We start from the raw sequence: 10279 nt of genomic DNA, 5'->3' as shown, positions 1-10279 counted from the left end.
GTGACACTTTTTATGGGTCAAATAGACTCAAAAAATTCTAACGGCAGCTGCGGGAGGGTCGGGGGGCAGGGGGCAAACATATTTTTTTGTCAGGCGGCCCATGATTCCTGGCGGAGCCCCTGGTGCTTAGGGTCTTCAAGGGTTTAAACACACAAAAAGCAACTGGCCCAGACAATATGTCTGCTTTCCTTCTCAAGAACTTTGCAGAGGAACTTTCTCCAATTTTCAGATCTCTATAGACACTCATTTGTTACCAGATATTTGGAAGAAATCAATTGTCATTCCATTTCCAAAAATTTTTTGTCCTCAAATTGAGAATGACTATCTCCTAGTAGCTCTCACTTCTATTGTAATTCAATCATTTGAGAAACTCATGTTGGAGCTATTACAAGTGGAAGTGCGGCCATTTCTGGATCCCTTCCAATTTGCTTATGCTAAGGCTATTTTGACACTGTCACACCTTGCACTAAAGCATCTGGAGAACTCTGCAGCATATGCCAGACTTGTTTTTGTCGATTTTAGTTCAGCTTTAAATTCTATCCATGTAAACATTCTTCTCAGAAAATTGGTACAGTTGAAGGTTAATCCTTTTTTAACTAAGTGGTATTATTCTTTTCTCAGCGAGTAAAATGCAATTCAGTTTTCTCTGATTCTATGTTAAGTAGCACAGGGCCCCACCCCAAGGTTGCGTCAGTTCGCCTTACCTTTTTATTTTGTACACAAATGAATGTGTCAGTTCTCTACCCAATCAGTATATAATAAAATTTTCAGATGATACTGTTATTCTGAGTCTCTGACAATCCCAAAATCATAAAGTTGCTGTAGATAAGTTTGTTTTATGGTGCGACTCTCATAAGTTACAGATAAACACCTCAAAAACTGCTCAGTTATTTCTGGATCCTAATCAATCAGTGACCGGAGTCCTATAGCCATACATGGCTGCCCCATCAAACAGGTTCCATCTTTTAAATATTTAGGTGTGCACATAGATGGCGATCTGAGTTGGTGCACACATGTGACAAATGTATGTGCAAAGGTTCACCAGCGTCTCTATTTTCTTAGACGACTTCGATTGTGTGGTGTTTCTAAAATGATAATGTAGATTTTTTTTTTTTTTTATGGGCCAACCGTTGAGTTTGTTCAGATATGGCATCACTGGATGGTTTGGAAATCTTACTGTTAAATTAAAAACTCAAATTCAAAGTCTGGTGAAAATGGCAAGTAAGATTATCAACACTCTGGATCTATCTTCTCCACAATAGATGTTTGAGCAGGCTACCATCAGGCAAGCTCAGAACATCTTGTCTGATGGGTCACATGTGCTCGCATCAGAATATGTTCTTATGAACTCTGGGAGAAGGTTCAGGGCCCCCCTGTGCAAATATAACCGTCTAAAACATTCATTTATACCACTCTCCATTAACCTGATAAATGGCAGACTAGCGGGGCCTGGACAGAGTAACAGGAGGTNCGGAGCTCACCTTTCAGCTGCTAACCACTTTACCACACATTCCCATCACAGAGCAAAATGCTTAACAAACAGATGCTGGATCACAGGCTGACTGAGATCATGCTCACACATAAACTAGTGCACACACACTGTCACACCTCATCTCCTGCTGCAGCTGTGCTGCTCCAACAACTGTTTATGATTGATTTCTATGTCTGCATCTCGGCTTTGAACACTATGATTTATTTTTCACTTGTCTTAGCCAACTGTCTCCAACTATCTGATCACAAGCCACCAGCATATGGAGCAGCTCCAGCAGCTACTTGTGCATGACACATTTTTCACTCAGATGCAAAAGCTAAGAGATAGACATGGGAGGAAGGGGGAAATGGACAGATGCTGATGACATAAACTTTTCAAATGTTTTAATCTCTTAGCAAAAAAAAAATTAAAACATGTATGAAAGAGTTGATGAAGAACAAAGCAGAGTGAGCAAGACATTGGCAGAGCAGTGGACATTTCTATATTTTAGGAGGTGAGATAAAACAGTTTATCTGAGGGCAAAGACAAAGATATGGCCCCTTTGTCTAGCTGTGAGAAAGAAGCCAACATCACAAAGAGACTAAGTGAGAGTGAGACAAACAGAGGAGCACTCCCTGCCCAAACAGCAGCTGCTTTAAACAAGAGGCACATTACAGTGAAACACCCGAAGCCCTCAGATAATCTCACTTCACTTCCACTGCAAGAACAACAATAAACTATTCTATGTTGATTAAAATGTTTTCCCCTATATATACATTGGCTTAATGGGTCAAGAAATCAGATTGATTCACTTATTGAACTCAAACAACTTAACACAGTAAAATGTTGAAAGCCGTGTTCCCATATGGCTGCAGAATGGTTTTACTGGTTTCCCGGTGCTGGGAAAACAGCTGAAACAGGAACAGGTGGGTGACTCAGGAAATACTGATTTAGAACTTTTCAAAGATTAACTTAGATACTTGATATTATATTTTATGACAATGTAGACCATTTGTTAATTTAAACTTTTATTTGCAATTAAATACCTTTTGAAATGTTTTTATGAAGCTTGTGAAAACCTCTTTACTGCAGCAGTCTGAAAACATTTACACTAAGAGGAATAATGATTGCACTTTCTGACATTTTATGGAATTTTTAGTTACTTTCAGGTTCAAATTGTCTGTATAAGTGAATTTTCACTGCAGAAGAAAGCAGGTGTAAAACTACAGGAGTTCAGAACCAATAAAATACTATTTCTTTTCTTCAAATTCTGGTGATTCTGGTGATAGGAATGACACAAACCCAAAAAATGTGAATTTCTGTCAAACACAAAGATGATGTTGCCTTCTGTCTTTGGTCTTATACAAAAAATTAAACACAACGTTTCCTGCAATATGGCATGTGAAAAAATGCCATATTCTTGATTGTGGAGAATCTGCAGATTCTCCACAATCTGCAGATTGTGGAGAATTTATCCATTCTCCATGCTGAGTTCTTGATGTTTCATCCTTGGAGATTTTAACCACTGCAGTTTAAACAAGTTTCTGCCTGTTATTTTTCCATTAAGTGAAGTGCAGTACAAGGAACTCTAACATCTTAAATAAATGTTATGGCAATATTAAGGATGCATATTCAGCTAGAGCTAGACCACCTCTTGGCAATTCAGATCATAATGTGGTTCATTTACTCCCTGCATATCGGTCCGTTTTTAAGTTAAATAAGCCTGAGGTGTGGGATTCTATCCGAGCCATGACCAATATGGCTTCCAACTGGAAGGTTCTGGCTACACTAAATGAGAACGCAAAAGCAAACAACTTAAACAGTTTCTTTTTACGGTTTGTAACTGATGATTCTAAAGAGTGTTGGAAAATATTAGAAGAATGTAAATTGTGGAGCTGAGAGCAGAATTGTAATTGATTTACAGTCAGTGCTTAGCACTGACTGTAAATCAGTCAGGGGGGAAAAGTGATGACAAATCTAGGGGCCCTGACCAACAGGGGGCCCTCCACAATTTAATTATTTATTTTTTGTTCATAGAAAAAAAAATCAAGGCCCTGTCAATTACACAATTAATCATATTGTATTTTCAAAGATTGTTTTTAGCAGTAAAAATGTAATGTTCCCATTCCCAGATAAAAAAACAACACATCCATGTTTGCCCTGAACCCCCTTATCTGCGTTCATTCCTGCTTGGAGCGCTTCAGAGTGATGCTATTAGCAGCAGACAGTGGAAGACATGAATGACTGTGGCAGTTACTATGATGCTAAGAAAAGTTATAAAATCAGGTTTTCAAACAAAAAGAGAGGGAGAGAGAGAAAAAGGCAAGAGTGTTAATTTATAACCCAATTTTTCTCTAAGAGAGGTGAGTAGTCTGAGATCATCAACCATTTAGCATAATTTGCTTAGCTACAAACTACTGTTTGCCTCCTTTTCACTAGCATTTAATTAATTAAGGAAAGAAATTACCAACACATTCATATATTTAACTTGTACCTTTACCACTTAACAGATGAGTCAGTCAGTAGCAGCTCTAATCCTCGTCCCTCCTGACCCGTCCTCTCCTATCCTGAGTGAAATTAAAGCTGCAGTATGTCACTTTTAAATAAATATCTTTTTCACATATTTTTTTTAAAACTGTCAGTATGTTGTGACAGTATGGTAGTAGCAGGTAATCTGTGAAAAATATATTTCCTCTGCCTCCTCCTAGTGCTAGAAACAACCAGTCAGTGACAGGAGAGTTTTAGTGCTGTCAGTCACAATCTCATGTGGTGCTGCTCATCCTTCCTCCCCCTCGATTTGTGTCGTGCTGCAGCTAGCATAGCACAGAGCTGTGCAGATTCAAACTGTGAATGCTCAGTTTAGTTAGCATTGCTAGCAGTGACGGCAGATAAACGGTCTCCCCCATTAGCACATTTAGCAGTGAGTGAATGAGGCTAATTGACAGGGATAAGAGCGTCCTACTAGTTCTGATTGGTTGTTTCGGTCAGAACGGTGCATTACTTTAACCAGTAATAGTAGTTCAGGAAGGATGTGGAGGAGATTGATTGTTTTCACAGATTATCTGTCTCATAACAAATGGCTACGACATCATGACAGCTTTAACAAATATGGAGAAAACATATTTTTTATTAAAGTTATGTACTGCAGCTTGAATAAAATGCAACTACATAGCATTTTTGAGAAGTCTGGATTGCTTTATGTGTATTTGCACGTTGCCTTTGACTGTTGCTCTTGGGGAGAGACATTCAGTATCTAAAACTAATAGAAAAAATTAAGCAACCTACTTGCATACTTGAGGTGGACTGTTGGATGTTAAGTTCATGAGTAGTAAATTGTGCTAATTATCAGTATTGAACCAAAGAAAGCAAGGCAGATGCAAGCCTTTAAAACTGTGACACTTTTTATGGGTCAAATAGACTCAAAAAATTGTAACGGCAGCTGCGGGCAGGTCGGGGGGAGGGGGCAAACATCTTTTTGTCAGGGGGCCCATGATTCCTGGCAGAGCCCCTGGTGCTTAGGGTCTTCAAGGGTTTAAACACACAAAAAGCAACTGGCCCAGACAATATGTCTGCTTTCCTTCTCAAGAACTTTGCAGAGGAACTTTCTCCAATTTTCAGATCTCTATAGACACTCATTTGTTACCAGATATTTGGAAGAAATCAATTGTCATTCCATTTCCAAAAATTTTTTGTCCTCAAATTGAGAATGACTATCTCCCAGTAGCTCTCACTTCTATTGTAATTCAATCATTTGAGAAACTCATGTTGGAGCTATTACAAGTGGAAGTGCGGCCATTTCTTGATCCCTTCCAATTTGCTTATGCTAAGGCTATTTTGACACTGTCACACCTCGCACTAAAGCATCTGGAGAACTCTGCAGCATATGCCAGACTTGTTTTTGTCGATTTTAGTTCAGCTTTAAATTCTATCCATGTAAACATTCTTCTCAGAAAATTGGTACAGTTGAAGGTTAATCCTTTTTTAACTAAGTGGTATTATTCTTTTCTCAGCGAGTAAAATGCAATTCAGTTTTCTCTGATTCTATGTTAAGTAGCACAGGGCCCCACCCCAAGGTTGCGTCAGTTCGCCTTACCTTTTTATTTTGTACACAAATGAATGTGTCAGTTCTCTACCCAATCAGTATATAATAAAATTTTCAGATGATACTGTTATTCTGAGTCTCTGACAATCCCAAAATCATAAAGTTGCTGTAGATAAGTTTGTTTTATGGTGCGACTCTCATAAGTTACAGATAAACACCTCAAAAACTGCTCAGTTATTTCTGGATCCTAATCAATCAGTGACCGGAGTCCTATAGCCATACATGGCTGCCCCATCAAACAGGTTCCATCTTTTAAATATTTAGGTGTGCACATAGATGGCGATCTGAGTNTAAGGTATTGCAATTCCACGCTTCATCACATCAGGCCTGCAACGGGTTTTTGTTTGGGACTATATTTAGTTAATCATTGCCGGCTTAGGTGGACATTGAAGTGTGGGCCCACATTTATTAATATAGGGTTTGTGAAACTAAAGACTGAAATATTTGCATTTTGTGAATCTATTATTGTTTAATATATGTTCAAAAGTTCAAATCTCATAAAGGTGTGTGTGTGTTTGATTTTTATATGATAGTATGTGAAGTTTATTATCCTTAATCAGTGCTACATAAAAGTACTGGAATGTTGTTACTTTAAGGTGAGTGAAACTCAACATAGGTTTTAAACACGAGAGTGTATTAAGTTATTATTCCTAAGTTACTGGGTTTAACGAACTCAGGGGCCCGTACCTACTTTAGAACGGTATAACTGGGCTACATAAAATGGAGGCACCGCTGGGATCATTTGTTTGAGTTTCTAGATATATTAGTTCAAAGTACTTTTCTGATTGTTATTGTTAATAGACAAGTAAGAGAAAATGCAGCAAACTGAGGTTATCGTAAATAAGCTTAAGAGCTGGTGCCAAGGGGAAGGCATAAATGAGAGCCATGCATTGTTGACAAAAGTTCCCCAAAATACAGAAGTTGCACAAATAGAAGAGACATTGCAGACTATAAAGTGTCTTGGGCGTGTCCGTGTAAGGGGAAGAATGTTGGACGAATCAACAGATCAAATATTAGGGCTTTGTGAGTGCAGGGAGAAACTTAATTCAGACATGCCAAATGAGGTGTTGACTTTAGATGAGTCTACAGTATGGCCTATATTCATTACTGCAGAATCTTCAAGTGCAGATGAAGATTTTAGTGTCAAACTAAATACTCTTTTACAAGCAGAGGGGAAGACTGCAAAGGATGTGCATGCTCTTCTAGCTGGGTCAGAACCCGTTCCCTCACCCACAGAGTCCCTCATTCGTGCTGTGAGTGATCTACTGGACAAAGCAGCTAAACCTGCAACAGAGACTGGAGGATTTCGCCGCCTGCGCACTTTCTCCGGCATAGTGCCTACTCCTGCAGGTGAGGAACAATTTGATCATTGGCTGGAGCAAGCTTACATGATGGTGGAAGTGAGTGAATGTTCGCCAAAAGAAAAACGACGAAGGATAATGGAGAGCCTAAAGGGTCCTGCATTAGAAGTCATCAAAGCAGTTTGCCTTTCTGATCCAGATGTCAGTCCTGAGGAGTGTCTAGAAGCTCTTGATAGTGCATTCGGGATGGCAGAGTCAGGAGATGATTTATACTTTGCTTTTAGACTGATGCAGCAACAGTCTGGGGAGAAGTTGTCAGATTTCCTCCGAAGACTAGAGCGCTGTTTGTCGAAAGTAGTTCAAAGAGATGGCCTTCCTGGCTCAAACATGAACAAAGCTCGGATTGAACAACTGCTTAAAGGCGCAGTGGGCTCAGACCTAATGCTAATTCAGCTCAGGTTGAGAGAGAGAAAAGAGAACCCTCCAACTTTTCTTGAGCTATTGCGTGAAATTCGTGCTGAAGAGGAGTATGAAGCATCTAGAGCTAAGTTAAATCCATCAGTACGTGCAGTCCAACCCAAACCTCAGGTGGACCATAATCATTCTGAAATTCAGAGTCTGAGGGCTGAGATAAAAGAAGTAAAGTCAATGTTCACTGCACTTTCTTCACAACCCCCCCAAGATACTACAGAAAAGCATGACAAAGGTTCAACTGACAGAGAGAGAGACTTAAAGAGCCAAGTCTGGACGCTGAAGTTGTGGCTTTAAAGAAACAAGTTAAACAGCTGCAGCAAAAAGTCAAATCCAGAGTGTCACATCGGGCTGAAACGCCACCAGCTGTCATGGCAGTGCACACTCCAAATAGACGTTCTGATGCGGATGAACGTTTTTGCTACCGCTGTGGAGAAAGTGGACACCTGGTAAGTAAATGCAGAAGTCCTGAAAATCAAAATAAAGTCATCCAGAGGCTTATTCAAGCACTCAAAAAAGCTAAAGCCACAAATGCACAATCTCCTACTGATGAAAGCATTGAGCAGAGTGCTACAGTGAGAAAGAGTGCCGTGGTTAACCTACAACCTGTTGGGCTGCCAGAAGGACTAATAGGGCCACCGTCCTTGGAACCTTTAAAAATTAATGGACAGCTATGTGATGCCCTACTAGACAGCGGTTCCCGGGTGAGCATCATCTTTGAATCCTGGTATAGGAAGTACCTGTCTGACACACCCATTCACCCTGTCAGTAAACTAGACATATGGGGTTTGAGTGATTCCAGCTACCCATATCTCGGCTATGTAATAGTAGATATGGAGTTTCCCAAGAAAGTGACTGGAGCTCCAGCTACTTTGTCAGTCCTAGCCCTGATTTGTCCGGATCCACCTGGTCCAGACCAAACCCCTGTCATCATTGGCACCAATGCAAAAGCCAATCTTCCAAAACGCTTGGCTCAGTTGTGTGAGGAAACACCTGAGATACATGTTCAGACATTAGGAATACACAGTCTTCTGTCAGGAGGTGCAGAAAGAAATTTGGATTTAAAAGAAGAGAATGAAGAGATTGGATATATAAAGTGGGAAGGTCCTGGAGACCTGACATTTCCTGCTGGGAGTACATGTAAAGCATCTTGCAGAGTGGATGTGGAGAAGCCTCTTCCTGATGACATCTTGGTGGTGGAGTCTTCAACTGTAAATCCCCTTCCTGCTGGTGTCTTGCTTCAAGCCATGGTTATTCCAAGTAATGCTGTGGATGTGAACCAGCTGACCTTATTGTTCCAGAATGAATCCTTGCGAGACATAACAGTTACAGCTGGCACTGTTGTGGGATGTCTGTGCGTTACTGATGTTGTCACAACAGTTTCCAAACAAAACACTGTAAATTCAGGATTTGATACAGGTCTGATAAATTTTGGAGAGTCACCTGTTCCAGAACAATGGAAGCAAAGACTTTGTCAGAAGCTATCTGACCGAGCATCTGTCTTTTCTTTGGACGAGCTGGATGTGGGACTCGCTAAAGAGGTGGAGCACACAATTAGACTGTCAGATCCCCGTCCATTTCGAGAGCGATCCAGACGCATTGCTCCTGCAGATATTAATGATGTACGCTGTCATATACAGAAACTGCTAGCTGCAGGCATCATTAAAGAGTCTAAAAGCCCATATGCATCTCCCATTGTGATCGTGAGAAAAAAGAATGGAGATGTGAGAATGTGTGTTGATTCTCGGACACTTAACAGTCGAACTGTGCCCGATCAATATACCACACCCCGAATTGATGAAGCTCTTGACTGCCTCTCTGGTAGTCAGTGGTTTTCCGTCTTAGACTTGAGGAGTGGCTATTATCAGATAGCTATGAAAGAAGAAGACAAAGAGAAACTATGTCTAAGAGACGCAACAATGATCATTCAATACAAGTTTCACAAGTTTCACATGAGGAGTCAACTGAGTCATCAGACTTTGAGTGGGAGTTACCACACCGACCATACCGAACTTATCTGGAGGGAATACTCCAAAAACACAACAATAGACGTGAACACAAAGGGCCTAAGGTTCATATTGCAAGAGACGAGGAACCCTCACAAGAAGCAGACCATATTGTGGAGACGTTAAACCATGATGACACAGCATCAGAGTCAGAACATGAACCTGTATCTAGTGAAGATGACAGGCCATGTCCAAGTAGTTCTAACAGCAGAATGAGTCATGCACATTCAAGACCAAAACGTACCATTAAACCAGTAGTGAGACTTACTTATGATGAACCTGGTAAAGCTAGTGATCAACCCCTCACTATTGTTCATAGAGGTGTTGTCATTAAAATACAGAGCTAAAATGTTGACTACAACCACCCTTCCCAATTTTGAGTTAAGCAGGTGTTCATAAAGTCTGTTGAGGACACCAGACGTTTAGAGGGGGGAGGGTGTAACCCAGTCCAAAATAAAGGTATTTTGTATTGAGTTAAGTTCATGGAAGGTGTAATAATTTAAAATGTATTAAACATGTTTGCTTAAATATGTTAAAATTGTTATGAATAAGTGTTAACAAAAAGCTGTACTTATAGGTACTTTAAGTAATATGGTTAAGTTAAAAGAATTTGGAAAAATGTAGTTAAAACTGTTTCATAGAAAAGTAATCTTCAACATATTTTATTTTGAAGGGCTCATGTTTGAAAGAGGAAGTTGTGTAGAGCAAAGCAACTTTTCTGGTTCGTGGTTGGCTGAGGATCAGGAAGGGATAGGAGAGTAGCGGGAGACACAGAAAAAAGGAGAGAAGAAGAGAGAAAAAAAGAGAGATTAACCGCGCTGAAAAAACGTGGTGGATTGATTAATGAACGAGTGTCTTGCAGATATTTAGACTTTCAACTCGACAGTCTTTAATAGATATCGACTCTACACTCTTTGTTTGCAGCTAC

General features: G+C 40.1%; 2 protein-coding genes and 2 long non-coding RNA genes across 4 annotated transcripts in view; 3 read left to right on the top strand and 1 right to left on the bottom strand.

The window, feature by feature from the left end:
• LOC103131679 (metallophosphoesterase domain-containing protein 1) overlaps positions 1-10279 on the top strand; it is a 91051-nt gene that overhangs the window by 71201 nt on the left and 9571 nt on the right. The gene's annotated exons all lie outside the window — the stretch shown is intronic.
• LOC107834866 (uncharacterized) overlaps positions 1100-10279 on the bottom strand; it is an 11265-nt gene continuing 2085 nt past the window's right edge. Inside the window, exon 2 of the long non-coding RNA XR_001660692.1 lies at positions 1100-1424. This is a non-coding gene — a long non-coding RNA (uncharacterized LOC107834866). The remainder of the gene's footprint in view (positions 1425-10279) is intronic.
• The window catches only part of LOC107834865 (uncharacterized), an 11458-nt gene continuing 2560 nt past the window's right edge, over positions 1382-10279 (top strand). The window contains exon 1 of the long non-coding RNA XR_001660691.1: positions 1382-1468. This is a non-coding gene — a long non-coding RNA (uncharacterized LOC107834865). The remainder of the gene's footprint in view (positions 1469-10279) is intronic.
• On the top strand, positions 5871-9879 carry LOC107834864 (paraneoplastic antigen Ma1 homolog). The gene is made up of 2 exons (XM_016666832.1): positions 5871-7651; positions 9292-9879. Exon 1 carries the CDS (start codon positions 6389-6391, stop codon positions 7640-7642), a length of 1254 nt encoding a protein of 417 aa, XP_016522318.1. The 5' UTR covers positions 5871-6388; the 3' UTR covers positions 7643-7651; positions 9292-9879.

The sequence above is a fragment of the Poecilia formosa genome, unplaced genomic scaffold (assembly GCF_000485575.1).
Source record: "Poecilia formosa unplaced genomic scaffold, Poecilia_formosa-5.1.2 Scaffold810, whole genome shotgun sequence".
NCBI classification, from domain to species: domain Eukaryota; kingdom Metazoa; phylum Chordata; class Actinopteri; order Cyprinodontiformes; family Poeciliidae; genus Poecilia; species Poecilia formosa.
The sequence above is the reverse complement of the archived record's forward strand: the minus strand, read 5'-3'. Positions and strand labels throughout refer to the sequence as shown.